General features: G+C 36.7%; 3 protein-coding genes across 8 annotated transcripts in view; 1 reads left to right on the top strand and 2 right to left on the bottom strand.

The window, feature by feature from the left end:
- The window catches only part of LOC109417701 (suppressor APC domain-containing protein 2), a 195990-nt gene that overhangs the window by 60935 nt on the left and 110987 nt on the right, over positions 1 to 24068 (bottom strand). The window lies entirely within an intron of this gene.
- Positions 7700 to 17206, bottom strand: LOC115255352 (glutathione S-transferase 1-like). The gene is made up of 3 exons (XM_029853375.2): positions 16913 to 17206; positions 8469 to 8517; positions 7700 to 8409 (listed from the first exon to the last, which is right to left on the bottom strand). Exons 1-3 carry the CDS (start codon positions 17005 to 17007, stop codon positions 7879 to 7881), a joined length of 675 nt encoding a protein of 224 aa, XP_029709235.1. The 5' UTR covers positions 17008 to 17206; the 3' UTR covers positions 7700 to 7878.
- LOC109417692 (glutathione S-transferase E14-like) lies at positions 20750 to 21622 on the top strand. Its single transcript, XM_019691765.3, has 4 exons — positions 20750 to 20907; positions 20977 to 21177; positions 21244 to 21363; positions 21424 to 21622. Exons 1-4 carry the CDS (start codon positions 20758 to 20760, stop codon positions 21613 to 21615), a joined length of 663 nt encoding a protein of 220 aa, XP_019547310.2. The 5' UTR covers positions 20750 to 20757; the 3' UTR covers positions 21616 to 21622.

Raw genomic sequence — 24068 nt, 5'->3', positions numbered from 1 at the left:
TGTAAGAATTCCAAAAAAATCTTGGAGAAATTCCTGGATGAATCCATGAAGGAATCCGTGGAGGAGTTCCTCGAAAAAACCCTGGAGAAATTTTTGGTAGAGCTCCGGAAGAAATTCCTCTAGGATTTTCTGGATAAATCCCTGCAGAAATTTCTTTGAGCAATCCCTGAAGGAATTCCTGGAGGAATTTTTGGAGAAATTTTTGAAGCTCACTCGAAGAATGTTTGGTGGAACTCCTCAAGGAATTTCAGGAGGAATTTCTAGAGGAAGTTTTTGAGGAATTAAAAAAAACACATAGTTACAAAACAGTCACGGCAGCGCATGTAGGAGTTGCACAAAAGTCACGGTGACTTACTGCGCAACCCTAACATACGCGCCCGTGACTATTTTGTAACCATGTGTGTTGCTTGGGAATATTGGACCACCCCAAAAAAATCCTTCATTACTTGAAAAACATTCGAAAACGACCAGAAGTTGCATATTTTCAGTAAATTGTCTATTCGCCATACCGTTTGCATCAGTTTGCGTGTTGAAATGTTAAGATACAGTTAAAATCCAATATGGCCAAATAGGGAACCACTGTAGCCATAACTTTGTACACTTACCCTATACCTTTTTACAGTGCCGATTCGTTCGTTAGGAGCTCGTTAGATGGCGCTGGTTGGATGTTCACTGGTTGGGGCAAAACCCAACTAAAAATCACTGTCTGCGTCAAAATCGATGTCAAAACGAGTTTGACGTCTGACCACAGACAAACAGACATATTACTTAGAAGAAAATTGCTTCAAAAACATCGTTTGGCATCTCACTAGCACCCTCTATAATGCTCAATCCGAAGCATTCATTCGCAGGTGTTGTTTCCCTCGGCTCGATGTAACAATTTTGCAGGTGACGACTCCCCCGTGACGTCATCCATTCATAAAACATGAATGAATCACAGACAAACAGACGTAACACTTCGAACATTTTTCGATTCAAATCATAGTCACGGAAACATATTCGCCCAATGCTAAAAGGACTAAGTTTGGCCGACCATCAACTAGGTGGCGGTAGTGAGCAAACGTCAAACTCGAACAAAACCGATGCGAGCGCCACGGGTGGGCAGTTGGCCAACTACCATATTTTGAAAAACACCGATAAATCGGTGTTCGATGGGAATTATCAGAGTATTACGTCTGTTTGTCTGTGAATGAATGTTCATGATTGAGTCATTTTATGTAAACATTGATCGGCGTAGGGTTCATTTCTCTCCAAAATTGAGAGGTGATGTAAGCACAGCGATACGAGCACAGTCCGAACCACACTATATTTTCAAAATGACCGTTAAATCGTGCGATGATTGCGATTTGAGTAGTATGTCTGATTGTCTGTGGTCTGACCGCCGTTGCATCGCAGCTCCTATATACAAAACGTTTGGGCAAGTATGTGAGCACAGACAGCCATATCACTTGGAACAAAATGCGATAAAAATCATCATCACGCAACCATAATCGCCCAATGCTAATTATACTGTGGTACGCAAACCCACTGAGTAGATGGCGGTAGCACAGACAAACAGACATACTACCCAAATCGAAATCATCGTACGATTTAACGGTCATTTTGAAAATAAAGTGTGGTTCGGACTGTGCTCGCATGTGTCACGGTGGCGCTGCTGTGCCTACGTCACCTCTCAATTTCGGAGAGAAATGAACGCGACGCCGATCAATGTTTACATAAAATGACTCAATCATTAACCTTCATTCATGTTTTATGAATGGATGGCGCCACGGGGGAGTCGTCACCTGCTAAATTGTTACATCGAGCCGAGGGAAACAACACCTGCAAACGAATGCTTCGGATTGAGCATTATAGAGGGTGCTAGTGAGATGCCAAACGATGTTTTTGAAGCAATTTTCTTCAAAGTAATATGTCTGTTTGTCTGTGGCGGTAGTGAGCAAACGTCAAACAGGAGCAAAAGCGATGCGAGCGCCATGAGCGAGAGATTTGAGAACTACGGAATATTTGAATAATCCGTTAAAAAGGGAAACGATGGAAAGTGAGTACCGTATTACCCCGCTAATACGACACCGACTGTTGTCGAATTACCGGGGTAAACTTTTAATTCGACAAATTGGTCATCCTACACCACCATAATTATTAAAATTTGGCAACTCTATTTTTGTTTTTGTTTTGATTTCCGGATTTGTTATGAAACATAATTTCAACAAATATTACGGTGGCGCGAATGAAAAGCTCGTTCTTTCTACGATTGTTGCCATCCTTAGTTCATATCGGTTGGTCTCCAGGTGGTTTGGGCGTTGAATAGCACCAACCTAGAGCATCCGAAATTAGCGGCTGCAAGCGTAATATAAAACTCTTTTGCATTTACAGTGTACATTGCTGTGACACTTTTGAATTCGTCATGTGTCGAATAAGCGGGGTACGAATTAAAAAGTGTCGTATTGAAACGTGTCGAACCAGCGGGGTAAGACGGTAGAGTGAGACGTCTGTTAGTCTGTGATGTGAGTGTTTCGTGACGCATTTCTAATCACTTGCGTGTGTGTAGTGCATTCTGATCAGTTGTCAGTTGCCCCAAGGAACGAACACGGTTCGCTAATCGGGGCGCAGTCGTGAGCCAATCAGCGAATCCAGGCTGTATTGCAAATTTTGCACACTTTCATATAATCGGGTCGAAAAAATCGAAGTATATTTCGACAATGTTCCAACCATTTTTCAAATACTAATATTTTTTGTCTATCATTTTTTTTTTCATGTTGGCCCACAGTGACATATACTGCATTATATGTTCGCTATAACAATAGAGTTAAAAAACTATAGAGGACGAATGTCGCTGTTGTTCCCTTTGTTCTCTTTCGCAAACATCCCGGGTATCTACCTGTCAAACTGCATACTATTTCGCTTTGACATTTATATCCCTGCCTATCCCCGCCAGCAAAAGATGTTCCGGCAGCGACGCCAGCGACATTCTTCCTCTATAGTTTATTACCTCTATTGCTATAACATACCAAAAAATGTGAGAAAGGGGAAGGAAGTGATAATTGCAATCGTTTATTGCCAGCAGGCCGTTCTCTGCGCCTGCACAAGGTCATACGGATGTCGGTGTGATGATGGGAAATGTTTGTTTTTGGCACAGGGTGCATGCATTGGTGCATGGATGCCAAGCTTGAAGTGATGCATAGATCGTATAACGATTACTATGAAGCGGCAAAGTTCGCTTGGTTGCATAACTTGTAGACGTTATGATCACGGTGTCTATGGTAGAAAAATATTATTAGAACAAAATCAGTACAGTAGACGTTCGATAAATGCAACATGTTTACGTTTTACTTATCGGATGAAATTCGATAATTGAAATAACTGACAGGCGTCATATAACTGTCAGCTTCTGCAGAATGCAGCGGAAGTGCATACGGAAAACATCGCGCTGAAACAAAAGTGCATGCGAAAAAAACATCGCATCGTTGTTGACATTTTGTTTTGACGGATAGCGGTGCGATAACTGCAAAATTGTTGCACTTAGCGGACTTGCAGTTAAAAAGTATTGCAGTTAAAGCGCTTGGATCGAGCGAACGTCTACTGTATCGCTAAGTCACCCAGCAAATGAAAGCTAAGGGTCTTTATATAGCGATACTGAGTTTTTTTTCGATAATATTTTTTTCAGAGACATCGTGGATACATTGATATTATGCTGTTTCATCACAGAAGGAAGGGGTTTCTGGTTCTAGAGATCGCTACGAACTTACTGTAGGAGAGAGAGAAAGTTGATAGATAGAAACATACAAAGTATGAGAAGAAGGATGAGCCAGGGATTGAATTCAGGACCTTCTGCACATGAATCGGAAGCGGTAGCCACTAGACCACCAAGCCCGTGAAAAAGAAACATCAGCGAATGCAAATATGGCTGCCACAATGGACAACTGGAGCCCCACTCACGTTTTCAAGAGCACTAATCTTGAAAATTCGATAACAAATGCGCCTAATTTTTGATAAGCAGCCAAAGTTTGCAAGTGAACAAAGGCAGAAGAAACAAAATCAGCGTTCGCCAGATTTGTGCCTCTAAAGTTTGTATACAAGTTTGGAATAGGATTTCTTGATGTTTCACCTTATTGTGTATCAGGTATCAGTAGGTCGGCTCTAGAGGCACGTTCTCCTCCATTTGGGAAATTTGTGCCATCGCCATGAACACGAGCCTATTCATCATTTACCTGACGGAGAAGGGAAGGAAAAAGGATAGGACAGGGGAAAGGACAGGTAAGGGAATAGGATCGTCATACACGCAAAAGCGTACCACAATGGGTTCACATAGCGTCCTTAATGTGTAGCAAGTGAAAACCAAAAAGCCCAGGTTAATCATCAAGTAAAAACCGTTTTGTGCGGCTCCTAAAATGTGGGAGCACGGGGCCCTCCATAATGAATATGAAAATTCACATTGAAAAACATATCAAAAAAGCAATTGAAAATTCAGAAACTTCCTTTAATGAAAAACTTAGCCAACAATAAATATAAAACATGGTAAAATTATCTCTTGAGCCATGCAGCGAAGCTGCATAGCCCGAGCAGAAAAGAATAGCAAGTGAATGGCATATCAAGGTATTTATCTTAAAAACTATCTTACATTGATAAGCCCTCCATTAGGTGGTAATAAGAGGCAAATTAACAAAAACTAATACCATAATACTGACACAAATTTTGTTTTTCTCTTATGTCACAACCATTTTTAAATAGTTTTTTTGTTATTGAAAAAATACATTTTTTCACATATTTTTGGAAATTTTGCTAAAATTTAAGAAGATCGTCCCTAAAACTCTTCAATATCTAGTATTTCATCAATCTGACGCAAAACCTGCATTCAGATGATCGATTGGTATTATATTCAGCTTATAATTTATTTAAAAAAAAAAAATTTAAAATTGGTTGAACAAAATTTTGCGTTTTGAATATTAGTAATTCCCAAATTTTAAAAAGTTGTAAAACTCGATATTGAGCTAAAACTCGTAAACCGTTCTACTTAAAATTGTTTGAAGGTCGGTTCTAAATTGTGCTTCAAAAGTTTTGGTCGTTGACAGAAGTTCACAACTTTCGTTTTATTTTGTAAACTAGTGTTATGTGTCGTGGGCTTGTGAAGGATGCGTTTTTGGCTGAATACCCCTAACTAGTGCATGAATGAAAACAAATGTAACGACAAGCGTCGTCGTAGTGATCAACGAAGACGCCGAGAAGCTGACGATCCACAGCTGATTCAGCTTCCTATGGGTTAGATATGAATGAATGAATGAAAATGAATAAAGACGGATTATCGAAGCTTCTTCTGGCTGGAGCAAACCAGACGATCAGTCTATGTTGATCACTTGTTGCGTTCGTTCAACCTTCTGCGTGCGTGCTTGCTTGTCTCGTCTTAAGATTACAGATTTGAATTTCGGATTAGTCTGCAGATTCTTTGGTGTCGTTTACCATTACGGGTGAGTTAAAATTATTTCAGTGATACTTACTTAAAGAGAACGAAAACATTTCTATAACATCTTTGGAACTGCGTTATCCGCCTACACAAGCCAGATTCGATCCCCAATCCAACTGAATGATTGGAGACCTGTAGGTCATTTTAATTCTGAGTACCACACATAACGACATAACTCGTTAGTAATATATCTCCACTCTTTCATTCCTAGACAATCGATCTAAACGAATTCCGTCTGATTTATTTCCATGTTTTATTGAGATATGATTGGCTTTAGTTTTAACATAAGCTCTTGTCATTGAAGTTCTTAAAATGAGAAATACTAATAATTAGAGTCAGTTTTGCAGTATTTAATTGATGTTCATTGGAGAAACTTTTATAATTATGTATTGTTATTAATTGTTGAATAACCCTAATGTTAATTATCATAAGAAAGAGCAATTTATGAAGTAATATACCCTTTATGGACATAAGCACTGCATGAGAGGTACACCACCTGCACACAGCATTCGTTGATAAGGGCTTCGGATTTCTGGTCATGTAAATATGCTCTTGCACCAAAAAAAATTCAAGGAGTTACGTCTTATCTAATCTTGTTGATAAGCTTCATAACAGCTATCAGAAAAAATCTTCCACTGAGTATCTGGATAAAATTGGGTAACGATATTGCCAAATGATCATTTCATCGCATTTACCGTTAACACATTGCGTAAGTTAGACTTGTTTAGAGTGTCCGGGTTCAATTACCAGTCGGCCCAGGAACCTTTCGGGATGGAAATTTCCTAGGCTTCCTTGAGCATAGGATACCCGACCAGAAGCGCATAACAATATATTATAGCAAAATTATGACAACTGTTGTTAGAAGTAACAATAGTTGATATAATTCTGTTATAAGGATTTTTCTATGTGAATATCCATAACAAAATTGTATTAACATGTGTTATAATTTTAGTAACAACATTAAAACAAAACTGGTTTCATTTCAAACAGATGTATAACAACATTTGCATTATAATACAATTGCCTCAAACATAATTTCGTAACACGTTTATTGCAAATTTTGTTATATGTTTTTGTAACAAAATTATTTCTGAATTTATAGGATTTTTTGTGTAGTCGCGAAAAAGAATGATAATTTTTGTTATTTTGGTCACTCGAGCCAAGAGATTTATAACAAAACTTGTAACAAATTTGTTCTGAAATATATAACAGAAATTGTTATAATTTTGTTATGATTTCGCAAGTTTAGTCTAACAAAATTTGATATAATCTTGTTATGATTATATCTCAACTTGTTATATTTTTACTTAAACTGGAACGAGTTTTGTTAGAGTTTTTTGTTATTGCAACTACTGACGGTACATGTTTTATAACAACCGTTGTTACAATAATCATTGTAACAAAATAACACAACCTGTAATAAATTTGTTTTTGCCGTCTAGTCGGGTATCCGCGTGTCTGAAAAACGATGAATGAAAAAAGGCACGAATTGCAAAGACAACTCTTAGTTAATAGCTGTGAAAGTACACTACCCGACCAGAAAAGTGTAACAAAAACATAAAATAATTATAACAACCATGATATTGATAACTCATTGTGATGAAATCATTTTCAATATTTTAAAATACCATAACTCAATATAGCATTATGTAATATAAATGATGTGTGATAACTCATTGTAATAAAAATTAGTTTTGATTCTTCAACATTTGAAAAATAATGAAATAATGTTACAAATTGTATCACATTGTAGTAGAAACTAGTAATCCTGAAGCTCAAATTTATTTAAAAACAGGTTATTATCTTGATTAGGCCAGCGTACTTTTTGTTACTATTTTAGTTATTTTAACATCATCCTGAATCCAGTTTTTAATATAATAAGCTATACAAAAATATTTTAACATCATAACACAATATGATATAATTTTGATATGATTCTCTAGTTGGGCATGCTCAGAAGCAGGCTTTGCCTCAGTGGAAACGTAGCACCAAGAGGAAAAAGAAATGTCATGCCTAATAGTGTTATGTCAAAAGACATTTACACTATAACAGCGCTGTGTTGTGTGTAACATTGTCGAAAAAAAATCATGTCCTCATGTGGGAATAGAACCCACGGCCAACCCTTGTGGTAGACGAGTGCTTTGACCATTAAGCTACTGAGACATTTGATCATTTTTGTTCATTACAAGAAATCCTGTCAGGGCCATTCAAAGATTATCCAAAATATGAATATGAAACTGCTTCTCTTCTGGGTAACACATAAATTCATTAAAATTTCGTATATTTTTTTCGTAGTTATCTTCTCAGTTGAACCTTTTGTAGAAATTTATAAAATCCTGAAATAAACTTATCATTGAAAGGCTAATTCCTAGCTTTCCATAAATTTGCATACGAGAAGTTCACATCGAAGAATCGAGTTCCTATTTCTCCTTGTTCGCCTCGAAAATCCCCTGAATAACCCCATTCAGCTGATCCACCGCTGTCTGGTTGATCTCGTCATACCCCTGGATCCGCTTCATCCTCTCGTACCAACCATAAACCTTGGGATACTTCGCCCGTTCCACCGGCAGCATAACGTCCAAAAACGAGAACGAAGTAACGCAACTGACATCAGCCAACGTCACGTGATCGCCGGCCAGATATGGACCATCCCTCAGCAGAGCTTCCAGCTGGTCGACGGCTTGCAGTGCGTACTCGACCCGATCCTGGGGAACTTGTCCGGGCTGGGCAGCCTTCTGGATGGCATCGCCGACGTACCGAAGCCGGGCAAACATCACTCCAGACTCGAAGTGCAGGATGGCGTTGATTCGGGCCTGTTGCTCCAAGTCGGAAGTGGGGTAAAGTGGGTTTCCCGGGGAGTACTTGGAAATTAGGTAGACGGCGATCGCATGGCTGTCGTACAGGACAAAACCGTTGTCGTCAATCACCGGAATGGTGTGCAGTGGGTTCATCTGAGGAATGCGAAAAATGGAACATTAGACAGTGGAAATGACTATGATATGAGGCAAACCTTGATGAACTCATCGGTTAGATGTTCCTTGGCCAACACAGAGACGGAACTAGGGAGAAGAAAAACGGAATTGGATGACAAAAGTTTACATGCAGTTTCAACAGACCTACTCTTCGTGGCTCAAAACTCAAAAATGTTTTCCAAAATATGATTCTAAATTCCGAATTTCTAGAACACTATATGCTGCTATTGTCTGATAGCTCTAAATTCAAAAATAGGGTCTACCTCTAAGAGTTGCATAGAGGATCCTTTTGAAATTTCTCAAAAAGTTTTGGAAATATTGCAGGAACCCTTTTCATGTTTCAGCAAGAATTCTTCCAAAGATACCTCCAGGAATTTCTTTAGAATTTCTTTCAGGATTTTTTTAGATTTTTCCAGGAATTATTCTAGAAATTTCTCCCGCAATTCTTCAAGATATTCTTCCCGGCGCATCTCCAGTTTTCACCCAGTCATTCCTTTAAAAAATTACTTCCTGCAGAAATTTCTTAACAGATAGTAGAGGATTTCCTCTGACGAATCCTTCAGAAGCTCCATTAAATATTATTTCAGTTATTTTCATTTTTGCTGTTTCGGTTTCGTCTTAGAAGTCTTTGGTTTTAGCGTTGATAGTTTGTTATCTTCACCGACGTTTCGGTCCTCAGATCGGACCTTCTCCTGGGCTCGATAATAATCAACTGGTCAATTTATAAAAAAAAAACTTTTGATTTTTGGTGCGTCAGGTCTGAAAGAGTTACAGCTCGTATGGTGGCGCATACCATATATAATTATTGGATTAGATCGTGGTCAAGTGGGTGTACATGACTGTGTTTGATCGAACCAGGAGTACAGTTTGGTCACTGGATTTAGCTAGAGATCTTGGGGGTTGGCTGAACACTATCACAACTAGTGCATGATCTTGCTAAATGCTAAAACCCACTTCATCACGATCCAATAACCACCCGGATAAAAACTAACCATTCTTGCACCATACAGTGTACCAGCTACAATAAAGTGTATTGTAATAGAATGGTTCGCTAAAAGCTGTGCATATTGTAGCTACTATACATTTACATCCGATCTTTATGTAACAATATATTATACTGTTTTTCTTACGATTGAACCATTCACTTTCCGAAATATTATTTTTTCCGTGCATTTCTTATTATTTATTCAGTTTTAGATATTTCCGTGCCTTGGTTTGTTGATGTTCGTGACTTTTTTGATGTAATGGAAAGGAAGGAGAAAAAAGTGAATAAGTTGAAACATATATTTGAAGTCAATAAAATGTTTAAATAAGTAGTAAACCAGGTGTTCTAAGGAGAGCAGATCCAAGAGATATGGCGGGCTAGGTATGTAGAGTGCGATGAGACCAATACGAATGTAGGTCAACCCGGAAAGACGCAGAACAAATTACCGTAAATCAGTGGATGAGTTCAACATGATCCTTTCTGTATTTACATTTAGGGGAGTTTTCTCCCCTTACCTCATGTGAACATGCCTTCGGCTACAACCGAATCGAATGCGATTGACGAAATTAGTCTTTGACCTAGAGCCATCTTTAACATATGGACTGGACTGGACACTGAAACGACTTCTAATATAGGTTCGTCTGCGGGTTCGCTTTTTAACCGAACTTATATTTGAATCGAACTTGACAGTTTCCTCATGAAATACATAACTTCAAACTTTAGTCAAACTAGAGCCTCAATATTGCAATAACGGTTAAGCACGCTGTAATGATACTTATGTACCTCGTCACCCACTTCATGCAACTACATTAGTGGTCTAATAAGACTTAGCGCGCTCGGCATAGTTCCATCAAGCCGCTCAAAGTGTTGCCACAAATAATGCTTAGTTTGCAAAACCCGGTTATCTGGCTGGTGGGGCATGGGAGCCTAAGCTTCAACTGTTAATGCAATCAGAGACTACTCAGACTTAGACGAGGGCGATCCTATATATGAAGGGATGCCATTAACAGGAGGAACATGACAAGATAATATAACATTATATGGTTTATGTAATGTAAAACAATACAACATTACAAAAGAGAACCATCCCAAAACCATTTGATTAAATGTATAGCGAGTAGTGAAATTACAATTATAAACAATATCTTTACGGCACATTTTATTGTTTGAAACCATACATGTACCATACAATGTACGGTATATTAAAACCCACGTATCAGTACTTAGAACAATTCATTTACAACAAAATGTATGGTTTTGCAAAAATATATATAGAGTAAGGTGGGGCAAAAGTTCGACCCTAGTTGAAAATTCAACTTATTTCAGAAAATCGAAGCGAATAAAAATAAATGAATACCGTGTGGTGATTCTACTATCCATGAGCTAAAATTTTGCTGAACAAAGTTACGCCAAATGTCTTTTCAATTTTGAGTTACAATACTTTTTGTATATGTGTGTTTTATTCGAACTCTTGCCCCACCACTGGGGCAAAAGTTCGAATCTAGTGTTTGTGGAATTTCGCTAACCGTAGCACACTATTTTGATACTTTGGTAATAGGAATACCTGAAACCACTTGATATTTGATATTTGAACTGGAATACACTTTAAAGTTCGATCTGGATTTTACTCATATCAGGGTTAAATTTACTACATCAAAAATTAGTAGTTTTCCGCCGAATTCAGACAAAACAACATCTTTTTTCAACTTTGATCGAACTTTCTCGCTAATTCCATCACTCTTAGAGATACTATGTACATTTTGCAGAATTTTAGGTTTTTACCTAAAGTTGCCACATGACTCGAACTTTTGCCCCACAATTCGAACTTTTGCCCCACTATGTGTAAAATATGATTTCCAAATCTTTTTTGTAAAAAGTTATACCTGCTAAAGCATCTTCAAAATATACCTACTTACGCCCCAAAATAAAATATCGAAGTCGAGTTCATTACAATTCCATTCCATGCGTTGGAAGGACCATCGCATGTTATATTTTTTTGATCAAAAACCAACATTTTGTCATAGCTTTTCGAAATTAAGATCAATTTACATAATTTTTGGAGTGAAAGACCCTTTTTCAAAATGGGTTCGAACAACCTTGACACCCGAAAGAAATAATTTGATTTGAGCACAAAAACTTCAAAAGAAACTCTTGCCCCACTCGAACTTTTGCCCCACTTTACTCTATGGAGAAAAATATTGTTTTGTATTGTTACGATACTGAAAGACCTGTATAATATATTGTAAAAATCTTATTTACAATTCACTGTATGGTGTCTACATTACAGCTTATTGGTTTTTGTATTTTCATTTTAACAGTGGTGTCTATTGTAAAAATATGGTTTTAAATATGTAGTACTGTTACGATACAACGTTCGGTTTTTCTACTGTATTTTCATTCGGGCATATATGTGGGCATATGCGCCACCATAAGAGCTGTAACCCTTACAGATCGACGTACCGAAAATTTAAAAAAAATAAAGATTTTTCTAAATCATTTTATAAATTGGCCAGTTGATTATTATCGAGCCCTAAAGAAGGTCCGATTCGAGGACAGAAACGTCGGCGAAGATTAAAATTCCTCCAGGGATTTTAACACAATTGGAATTCATTGAGACTTTTCTTCAGGGATTCTTTCATAAATCACTTCTGGATTTATGCCTTAGCGTTTCTGCAAGGAATTTCTCAAAAAAAATCTTCATGGAATTACTACAGAGAATTCCAGACATTCCTTCGAAAAAAAAAACAATTTATTAAGAAACATATTTTAGTGATTCCTTCAGGAAATCTTCGAGACTTTACTATTACTTTAGAGCTTTTAGTAGAACTTGTTACTTCAGACTCTAGTTTAATTTAAAAACACTTCACTAATACTTCACTTTTGCAAAAGAAAATAAAAAATGAATAACTCTTTTAAAGAAAACTAGAAAGGACGAGCAAATTCCTTTTAATTCTACTACTGTGCTTATCTTCGGACAGATAGGCCTATTTCGTCTGTGACTTACAGACTTCTTCAGTGTCAAGTGCTCGACTGCTTTCTAGTTTTCTTTAAAAGAGTTATTCATTTTTTATTTTCTTTTGCAAAAGTGAAGTATTAGTGAAGTGTTTTTAAATTAAACTAGAGTCTGAAGAATCTTCGAGATTTTTTTTCAAATTCTTGCAGAGATTCCTCCGAAAATTTCTCTAGCAATTATTCAAGAAAATGTTTCAGAGATTGCACTCTGCCTTTGTAACAGGGAGAAAGACCAACATTCCGATTATTCCAGTACCGCAAACTACCTCTAGGAGTTGCACAGAGGTTCCTACTGAAATTTCTCAAACAGTTCTGGTTCTGGAATTAATGCAGGAGCCCTTTTTATGATTTCAGCCATGATTCCTCCAAAGATACCTCCAGAAAATTCTTTATAATTTCCTTCAGGATTTTTTAGAATTTTTCCAGGAAATCTTCTATATGTTTCTCCAGAAATTCTGCAAAACATTCTTCCCGGTGTTTCTCAAGTTTTAGCCTAGCCTTTCCTTTAAAAAGCAATTCTTGCCGAAACTTTGTGTTAAAGCACACAGTAGAGGAGTTCCTGCGACGTATCCTTCAGAAGTTTCAGTAACTTCTCAAGGGAATTTTCTCTCGAAATTTCTACAGCGATTCCTTCGAGAATTCAGATTTTTGCTGGAATGATATCTGAAATTTTATATTGAGCTCCTCATGAGGTTCCTTTCTAGAATTTCTCCAGAGATTCTCTCGGACATAACTTCAGAAACTCCTCAAGAAAATCTCAAGAGATTCTTCTAGAAGTTCCTCCAGGGGGTTTCTCAAAATTTCCTCAAATATTCCTCCAGGGATTGCACCGGAATTCATAGAAAAAATCCTTCAGAGATTCCGTAAGGGATTCTTTCGGAAATCACTTCCGGATTCCTTTCGTGGCGTTCCTTCAGGAAGATTTCAAAGAAAAATCCTCATGCAATTACTGCAGAGCATTGTCCAGATTTCCAGGCATTCTTTCGCAAAAATCAATTTCTTAAGATTTATATTTTAGTGAGAAAAGAAGAATTCTTCCAGATTTGTTTCAATTTTTTGCTATTATTCCTCAGAAAATTCTTCTAGCGATCATTTAGGAAGATGTTTCAGAGAGTTTAGTCCACTTTCGGCATGAAATTCTTCTAAAAACTCCTCCAGAAGTATCTCCAGCAGTTGTTCTAGGGTTTGCATTTTCCAAGAATCCCTTCAGAAATTTATATAGAGATTTTTTGAAGATCTTTTCCAATAACTTTGTCTACAGTTTCTGCTTGGCTTCATGCAGAAATTATTTCAAGAATTCCTCCAGATTTTTTTTCGGAGGTTTACTTCTGAAATTCCTCAAATGTATCCTTTAGATATTTCATCAGGGATTTTTTCAGAAACTGCTCCAGAAAGTTTTCCTTAAATTCCTTCAAAAGGTTTTCATATTTTTTCCAGGAATTTCTCCAGAGCTATCTCAAGAGGTTACTCCAGTAATTCTCCAAGGATTCAATTTCAATTTTTTTCTCATAAAATTCTTCGACGAATTCCTCCAGAGCCATCTCAAAGAGTAATTCCATGTATTCTCCAGATATTCCTGCAGAAACTTCTCCAAAGATTGCTTGAGAAATTGATTCAAAGAATTTTGTTCAGGAATCTCTTTAAGATTTTTTAATCTCGCAGGTATATCTAAGAATTTCTTTCAAAATTCCTTCAGGGAATCCTTGAAAAGTTTCTCCGGTATTTTTTTTTGTTTATTTTCACGAAGTAATTCTGTGAAATCACGTGGGGATATTTCTGTATGAATTGCAAGAGTAGTACTAAAAAGAAACATTCTACAAATTTCTTCAGTCACTCCTGACAATTGTTTTAAAGCATTCGTAGAGGAGCCATTGGAAGGTTTTTGAAGAAAAAAAAATGGTAAAAGTTCTAGATGAATTTCTGAAAAAAAAATAATGGAAGAATTTCTGATTGAACTTGCTGAAATGAACGGATAAGGCCATAAACTACTGAAGGAGTCTCTGCAAATATTTCCAGAGGAATTCCTGAAGAAGTTTCAGAAAGAATCCGTGGAGAAACTTCTAAAAGATTCCTTAATATTTTTTTCAATATACCTTCGTCTCATTTCCATATAAATCCCTTGGGATATTCTTAAAAATCCCTATATAAACTCTCGAAGAAATCTTAGAAGGTGCTGCTGAAGAAAATTCTTGAGTAAGACTGCTTGAGAAACTGTTGGTGGAATTATTTTAGGGAAAAATATTAGGAGGAATTCCTTATTAAAATTCATGGATTTTCGAAAGTAATACTCGGAGGAAGTCATGGACGTTTTTTGAAGATATCTTGGAAGAATGTCTAGAAAAACACTAAAACTTCTGTAAAGTATGTATAATAGTAAAATCTTATGATGAATTTACAAAGGGATTTCTGGAGTAGCTTCTAAGCAGGTATTCGAGAGAAATTCCTAAAGGCATCTTTGTAAAAAATCCCGGATGAATTTCCGAAAGAAAATACCCGGGAGTACTGCTGAAGGAATATCTGTATGATTTTCTGCTAAAATCTCTGGACGAATACCTGCTTGGGGCAGAGCAGAGCAAGAGCAAGAGCAAGAGCAAGAGCAAGAACAAGAGCAAGAGCAAGAGCAAGAGCAAGAGCAAGAGCAAGAGCATGAGCAAGAGCAAGAGCAAGAGCAAGAGCAAGAGCAAGAGCAAGAGCAAGAGCAAGAGCAAGAGCAAGAGCAAGAGCAAGAGCAAGAGCAAGAGCAAGAGCAAGAGCAAGAGCAAGAGCAAGAGCAAGAGCAAGAGCAAGAGCAAGAGCAAGAGCAAGAGCAAGAGCAAGAGCAAGAGCAAGAGCAAGAGCAAGAGCAAGAGCAAGAGCAAGAGCAAGAGCAAGAGCAAGAGCAAGAGCAAGAGCAAGAGCAAGAGCAAGAGCAAGAGCAAGAGCAAGAGCAAGAGCAAGAGCAAGAGCAAGAGCAAGAGCAAGAGCAAGAGCAAGAGCAAGAGCAAGAGCAAGAGCAAGAGCAAGAGCAAGAGCAAGAGCAAGAGCAAGAGCAAGAGCAAGAGCAAGAGCAAGAGCAAGAGCAAGAGCAAGAGCAAGAGCAAGAGCAAGAGCAAGAGCAAGAGCATGAGCAAGAGCAAGAGCAAGAGCATGAGCAAGAGCAAGAGCAAGAGCAAGAGCAAGAGCAAGAGCAAGAGCAAGAGCAAGAGCAAGAGCAAGAGCAAGAGCAAGAGCAAGAGCAAGAGCAAGAGCAAGAGCAAGAGCAAGAGCAAGAGCAAGAGCAAGAGCAAGAGCAAGAGCAGACTCTTTCAATGGAGCAATTTTAGAAGGGATCCATAGAAGATTCTCTAAAGAAATTCTTTGGAAATTTATGGAAGAGGTTTCTCTGCAGAAAGTTCTGAAGAAATCTCTGGGATAATTTCTAAAGGAAACTTGGGAGATATTTTGTAACGAATCACTGATAAATTATCTTAAGGCATCCGTGAGAAATCTTAAGTAAATAAGGTTAATCTAGAAGAAGGAATTTCTAAGGAAATTCACAAAAAAATTTCTCAAGGAATCCGTGGAAAATTATCCAAAAAGAATCCACAGTGGAATCTTCAGAATTCCTGATCAAAATACGATAATATTTTGAATATTCAGTAGGATCAGAATCTTGTTTTACAAAAAAACTGCAAGCTGTTTAAAAATTAAAAAAGTTCAATTTTCTACTTTTCTTTATTTTTATTTTATTTTTTTTCATTTTTTACCCTTTAAAGGATCATGTAGAAAGAATAGACCATTTCTAAAAAAGTACTTCAATAATTCAATTATTGCTGCTTCAAGAGCTGCTAATAGAAAATAGTTTTCACTTTAATGTTATTTATCGTTCAAGGTTAATTTTCCAATCCTTCACATTTTTTTTTATTTCCAAATTTTTAACTCTTGAAAGGATGGTAAATAAATTAATTAAAGCAGATTTTTTTTCCAGAATCATTAAATAGTAACTATTAATGGAATAGCATCATTAGTTAGTGTTTTTTAGTTTTATTTCCTTAATTTTTCGATTTTAAACCTTGAATAACCTTTTCTAAAAACGGACTTTCCAATGTTAAAAAAATAATTTGAAAATATATTAAAATGTACCAATTTAGATCTTACGTTGATCAAACAGCATTTCGATTGCACATATGACATACGCATTGAAATTAGCCTCATATCGTTAAAAAAATCTCTCTTCTGTGTAGTTTTTCTTTTTTAATTTTTATGTTTTTCTCTTTTTTATTTTCACATTTTTTACCTTTGAAAGGATATTGAATAAATAGACCATTTCTAAAATTATAATTCCCAGTAAAACAATTCAGATTACAGTACGTTGAATGAAAACAGAAAATAGGTTTTTTGTTGAAATAAATATTTTTAAAAATATTTTAATGTACCATTTTAGATCTAAACGATGATCCAGACCCTGATCTAGATTCTAAATATTGCCAACCGCAATTCGACTACACACACGAGTGACATACTCACTGAAATTCGAGCTCAAGGCCAAGGGCTTTTGCGGTGAGCTGAACCGTACGACCAGGTGGGCTCAACGGGAAACTGTAGAGTTTGATTTTTCCCATGGTGGCGAGTGGGGCGTCGTCGCGTTTGCTACTCGTCCGGAACGATACGTAAAACTGAAACTTGCTTCCGACCTGCTCGACAGATGTTAGTGTACGATAGTGTTTCGTTTGTCACAAAGGGGAGGATTAATTTGCGATTCGATACTGTAGTTTATCACGTTGCTATCGCAATTACTGAATCGACGAATGGCACATCTTCGCCAAGCTATCTATTTATATACAGGTGACCGGTGTTCAATTGAGCTAATCAATGCTACGTAATGATAAGCACTTTGTTTCGGAATACAAAGTAAAAATTTATAAAAAATAACGAGAACATCAAATGATCAAATCTTGATTGAATTTCGATGTAATTTCAGTTTGATTTGGATTAGATTTGGATTAGATTTGGATTGGATTTGGATTGGATTTGGATTTGGATTGGATTGGATTTGGATTGGATTTGGATTGGATTTGGATTGGATTTGGATTGGATTTGGATTGGATTTGGATTGGATTTGGATTGGATTTGGATTGGATTTGGATTGGATTTGGATTGGATTTGGATTGGATTTGGATTGGATTTGGATTGGATTTGGATTGGATTTGGATTGGATTTGGATTGGATTTGGATTGGATTTGGATTGGATTTGGATTGGATTTGGATTGGATTTGGATTGGATTTGGATTGGATTTGGATTGGATTTGGATTGGATTTGGATTGGATTTGGATTGGATTTGGATTGGATTTGGATTGGATTTGGATTGGATTTGGATTGGATTTGGATTGGATTTGGATTGGATTTGGATTGGATTTGGATTGGATTTGGATTGGATTTGGATTGGATTTGGATTGGATTTGGATTCGATTTGGATTGGATTTGGATTGGATTTGGATTGGATTTGGATTGGATTTAGATTGGATTTGGATTGGATTTGGATTGGATTTGGATTGGATTTGGATTGGATTTGGATTGGATTTGGATTGGATTTGGATTGGATTTGGATTGGATTTGGATTGGATTTGGATTGGATTTGGATTGGATTTGGATTGGATTTCGATTCGATTTCGATTCGATTTCGATTCGATTTCGATTCGATTTCGATTCGATTTCGATTCGATTTCGATTCGATTTCGATTCGATTTCGATTCGATTTCGATTCGATTTCGATTCGATTTCGATTCGATTCCGATTCGATTTCGATTCGATTTCGATTCGATTTCGATTCGATTTCGATTCGATTTCGATTCGATTTCGATTCGATTTCGATTCGATTTCGATTCGATTTCGATTCGATTTCGATTCGATTTCGATTCGATTTCGATTCGATTTCGATTCGATTTCGATTCGATTTCGATTCGATTTCGATTTCGATTCGATTTCGATTCGATTCGATTTCGATTCGATTCGATTTTGATTCGATTTTGATTCGATTTTGATTCGATTTCGATTCGATTTCGATTCGATTTTGATTCGATTTCGATTCGATTTCGATTCGATTTCGATTCGATTTCGATTCGATTTCGATTCGATTTCGATTCGATATCGATTCGATTTCGATTCAATTTCGATTCGATTTCGATTCGATTTCGATTCGATTTCGATTCGATTTCGATTCGATTTCAATTCGATTTCGATTCGATTTCGATTCGATTTCGATTCGATTTCGATTCGATTTCGATTCGATTTCGATTCGATTTCGATTCGATTTCGATTCGATTTCGATTCGATTTCGATTCGATTTCGATTCGATTTCGATTTCGATTCGATTTCGATTCGATTCGATTTCGATTCGATTCGATTTTGATTCGATTTTGATTCGATTTTGATTCGATTTCGATTCGATTTCGATTCGATTTTGATTCGATTTCGATTCGATTTCGATTCGATTTCGATTCGATTTCGATTCGATTTCGATTCGATTTCGATTCGATTTCGATTCGATTTCGATTCGATTTCGATTCAATTTCGATTCGATTTCGATTCGATTTCGATTCGATTTCGATTCGATTTCGATTCGATTTCGATTCGATTTCGATTTGATTTCGATTCGATTTCGATTCGATTTCGATTCGATTTCGATTCGATTTCGATTCGATTTCGATTCGATTTCGATTCGATTTCGATTCGATTTCGATTCGATTTCGATTCGATTTCGATTCGATTTCGATTCGATTTCGATTCGATTTCGATTCGATTTCGATTCGATTTCGATTCGATTTCGATTCGATTTCGATTCGATTTCGATTCGATTTCGATTCGATTTCGATTCGATTTCGATTCGATTTCGATTCGATTTCGATTCGATTTCGATTCGATTTCGATTCGATTTCGATTCGATTTCGATTCGATTTCGATTCGATTTCGATTCGATTTCGATTCGATTTCGATTCGATTTCGATTCGATTTCGATTCGATTTCGATTCGATTTCGGTTCGATTTCGATTCGATTTCGATTCGATTTCGATTCGATTTCGGTTCGATTTCGATTCGATTTCGATTCGATTTCGATTCGATTTCGATTCGATTTCGATTCGATTTCGATTCGATTTCGATTCGATTTCGATTCGATTTCGATTCGATTTCGATTCGATTTCGATTCGATTTCGATTCGATTTCGATTCGATTTCGATTCGATTTCGATTCGATTTCGATTCGATTTCGATTCGATTTCGATTCGATTTCGATTCGATTTCGATTCGATTTCGATTCGATTTCGATTCGATTTCGATTCGATTTCGATTCGATTTCGATTCGATTTCGATTCGATTTCGATTCGATTTCGATTCGATTTCGATTCGATTTCGATTCGATTTCGATTCGATTTCGATTCGATTTCGATTCGATTTCGATTCGATTTCGATTCGATTTCGATTCGATTTCGATTCGATTTCGATTCGATTTCGATTCGATTTCGATTCGATTTCGATTCGATTTCGATTCGATTTCGATTCGATTTCGATTCGATTTCGATTCGATTTCGATTCGATTTCGATTCGATTTCGATTCGATTTCGATTCGATTTCGATTCGATTTCGATTCGATTTCGATTCGATTTCGATTCGATTTCGATTCGATTTCGATTCGATTTCGATTCGATTTCGATTCGATTTCGATTCGATTTCGATTCGATTTCGATTCGATTTCGATTCGATTTCGATTCGATTTCGATTCGATTTCGATTCGATTTCGATTCGATTTCGATTCGATTTCGATTCGATTCCGATTCGATTTCGATTCGATTTCGATTCGATTTCGATTCGATTTCGATTCGATTTCGATTCGATTTCGATTCGATTTCGATTCGATTTCGATTCGATTTCGATTCGATTTCGATTCGATTTTGATTCGATTTCGATTTGATTTCGATTCGATTTAGATTCGATTTCGATTCGATATCAATTCGATTTCGATTCGATTTCGATTCGATTTCGATTCGATTTCGATTCGATTTCGATTCGATTTCGATTCGATTTCGATTCGATTTCGATTCGATTTCGATTCGATTTCGATTCGATTTCGATTCGATTTCGATTCGATTTCGATTCGATTTCGATTCGATTTCGATTCGATTTCGATTCGATTTCGATTCGATTTCGATTCGATTTCGATTCGATTTCGATTCGATTTCGATTCGATTTCGATTCGATTTCGATTCGATTTCGATTCGATTTCGATTCGATTTCGATTCGATTTCAATTCGATTTCGATTTCGATTTGGGTTTCATTTGAATTCTGATTAAATTTATATTTTTTTTCAGATTCGACCATGTCCAAGCTGGAACTGTTCTACGACAGCGTTAGTCCACCGGTTCGTGGTGCCCTTCTGACCATTGCGGCCTTGGGAATCGACGACCAAGTGGATCTTAAACTGGTTCGCCTCTTTGCCAGAGAGCATCTTCTGGAAGATTTCGTCAAAGTAATTTCCTGTTAATTTGATTAAACCGTTGACAACCAATAATGATCATGATTTTCGACTTCATTTCAGCTAAATCCTCTGCATACGGTTCCGGTTCTGCGGCATGACGATCTGGTCCTGACCGATAGCCATGCGATCGTCATGTATCTGTGCGACATCTTCGGCCAAGATGGCGACTTCTCTTTGAACGATCCCAAGCAACGAGCACGTGTGCACAATCGGTTGTGTTTTAACAATGCCGTGTTGTTTCAGAGAGACTCGGCCGTTTTGGTGAGTCCTTTCCAATTTGAATTTTATTTCGAAGGTAAGAAAAACTTATTTTTTCTTTCATTTTAGAGAAACGTATTCAACAGGTCGATAGTGACGGTCGAAGATCACCATTTGAAACCCATTCAGGATGCTTATGACTGCTTGGAGATATATCTGACGGACAACAAGTTTGTCGCATGTGACAAGGTAATTTGTCACTGTTCTGTTTGTCATAAAAAAATCAACAAATTTCAATGACGATTTCAGCTAACCGTGGCGGACTTCCCAATAGTAGCCACTCTGAGCACGGTGGAAAATGTCTGTCCGATATCCAAGGATCGATGGCCAAAGATGAACGCGTGGTACGAAACCATGCAGAAGTTACCCTACTACCAGCAGGCGAACCAAGCCGGATTGGACAAACTGAAGGAGAAGCTCTTTGCAGTAATGAAGAAGTAGGGTTTCAAAACTGCGAAAGTTCTAGTGCAATTTTAGAAAAATAGGCGAATATATAGATTGTTGAAAGCCGTCAAACCCTATTTTTTATCTCTGTTCTAGTTTTCAGAGGTTTTAGGTTTATCTCTGACAAACTCTTTCAATAAATTCTATGTGAAACTGAATTCTGATTTTATTCAAGACAAATATTTGACTCTTTCCAAACAACTCTTCTAATGTTTTACTAAATTACTTGAGAATTTTTTTGAAGAACCTCTGCAACATTCCTGGAGGAGGATCTGACGAACTCTCAGGAATATCTTTGAGCAAACTGTTTTAAATTTTCCAAAAATGTCCTCAAGGAATAGGGTCCTAAAATTAAAGACGAAATCTCGCTTATATTGAATAATACGATCAAGCATGGTATTCTAATCGGAATTGTACTTTACTCGAACTTGAAAAACAAAGGAATAATGAGAAAATTCGAAAAAAGAAAAATGGTAAATAGTTCTACTTTGACATTTGAGGTCAACCTTGTGTGACTGAGCTCGACATTTTTCTCACTGGGATTTCAAAAATGTTCCTATCTGACATACACGGTGAAAAAAATCACTCAAAATATGTGTTATAAGCTAGGGACGAGACAAAATGCTAAAAAAATAAAAATTATATATTTTCAACTACGGTTAATAAAAACGTCAAAAAATGAGTAAATATGTACTCTTGAACCATATATTGTGGTTTAAAATAAGAATCCCGATAGGACTTTAGGAGCCTATTCCAGAAGGAATCCTAGAATTATATTCTGGAAGAATCCTTGAACGAGTTTTTAGAGGAATTTTCTGGAGGACTAACCTAAAAATTTCAAAATGCAGGTGGATTTTTTTGGAATTTGGAAACTTCTGGAGGAATCTTCGGAGGTAGTTCTGAATGGATCCTTGGAATAATTCTAGAAGATATCATTGGAGATATCCTCGCAGATACTTTTAAAGGAATCCTAGCCAGAATTTCTAGATAAACCCTTACATGAACTTTTGAAGGAGATGTGCTGAGAAGAACGAAGATTTTTCTGGATCATCTTCGGAAAAAATTGTAAAGCAATTTAAAGACATTTCCGATCGAAATCTATGAGGAATGTGTAGAGGAATCTTTGGAAACTATCTAGAGGAATTATTGAACAAATTTTCGTTATTCTCTAAAAAGTAACACTCTTCTCTAAAAGAATCTCCTGGAATTTTTGAAGAAACTTTCTAAAGAACACCGGTAGAGAAGTCAATTTATGAAGAAATCAAATGAGGAATACTTGAAAATTTCTCTGAATTTTTGGAATTTTTGGACGAACTTCAGGAACAATTCCTGGAAAGTAATTGAAGAACAAATCTTGGAGGAATCTCGAGAGGAATCCTTCGAAAAAATACTGGAAGAACCTTTGGAGGAGTTGTTTGGAGAAGTTACTAAAAGACTCTTCAGAGAACTTTCTGGAAGAATCTCTACAGAAGTCCATTGAAAGACTTCCTTTGGCAAAATCAGCAAAATCCTGAAGAAATCCTTCGACAAATTTAAGTAATTTATTCATGGGGAGTTTTTGGAAAAAAAAATCCGATCGAATTCTTTGAAGAATTTTCTGGGGAGAAAAATCCTAGAGGAATTCCTTTGAGAATATCCTGGATGAATGCTTGGAGGAGTTTATAGATGACTGTTTGGAGCAATTCTTCAAAGATAGCTAGAAAATATTCCATAAACAGTTCTTGATTATTAGGAGTTATAATTTTGGAAGAACTCTTAGAAGACGTTCTGAAAGAACTCCCACAAGAATAGCTCGAGAAGTTCTTGCGAAAGTTCCTGGAGGAGCTCCAGCATAAATCTATATGATATTCCTGAAAGCATCTCTGGTAAACTCTTAGAAGAGCTCCAAAAATATTCAGGGAAAGTCCTGGAAGACCTTCCGGAGGAATTTGTAAATGAATTGCAGGAAGAATTTGGAAATTTTTTCGGAAAAAAATTCCTGCAAGAATTTACATAAAAATTTTCGAGGCATTATTATTATTATTAACTTTTTATTATGGGGAAATTCAGCCCGAGGTTGGTTCATCCCCATTTTCGAGGCATATTAATGTAAATAATAATTCTCAGAACAAATGTCTTAAGCATTTCCTAAAGTGTTTCTGGGAGAATTGCGGAACTTCCGGAAGAATACTTCAAGATACTTCGGACATATATCTCACGATGGAACATCCGGAAGAATTTCAGGAGGAACTTGTGGAACCATTTACTGGAAAAAAATTGAAATAATTCCCGGAAGAACTATTTGAACAATTCTCGAAAAAACGTTTGGATTAAATCTGTGAAGAATTTGTGATAGAATTCCTGGTAAAACTTGCGAAACAAATTCCGGGAAACTTGTGAATGAAACTTTTAACAGAATCCTAGATAAACTTTTTAAGTAATTTTCGGAGGTACTATTTGAAAAAAAAAGA

This window comes from Aedes albopictus, chromosome 2 (assembly GCF_035046485.1).
Source record: "Aedes albopictus strain Foshan chromosome 2, AalbF5, whole genome shotgun sequence".
Lineage (NCBI taxonomy): Eukaryota > Metazoa > Arthropoda > Insecta > Diptera > Culicidae > Aedes > Aedes albopictus.
The sequence above is the reverse complement of the archived record's forward strand: the minus strand, read 5'-3'. Positions and strand labels throughout refer to the sequence as shown.

Coding starts and splice junctions, on each gene's coding strand:
- LOC115255352 (XM_029853375.2), bottom strand. CDS start 17,007: ATGGGAAAAATCAAACTCTACAGTTTCCCGTTGAGCCCACCTGGTCGT. Junction 8,518..16,912: donor GGCCTTGAGCTCGAATTTCA/GTGAGTATGTCA, acceptor TCTTCTCCCTAG/TTCCGTCTCTGTGTTGGCCA. Junction 8,410..8,468: donor TAACCGATGAGTTCATCAAG/GTTTGCCTCATA, acceptor CGCATTCCTCAG/ATGAACCCACTGCACACCAT.
- LOC109417692 (XM_019691765.3), top strand. CDS start 20,758: ATGTCCAAGCTGGAACTGTTCTACGACAGCGTTAGTCCACCGGTTCGT. Junction 21,178..21,243: donor AGAGAGACTCGGCCGTTTTG/GTGAGTCCTTTC, acceptor CTTTCATTTTAG/AGAAACGTATTCAACAGGTC. Junction 21,364..21,423: donor AGTTTGTCGCATGTGACAAG/GTAATTTGTCAC, acceptor TGACGATTTCAG/CTAACCGTGGCGGACTTCCC.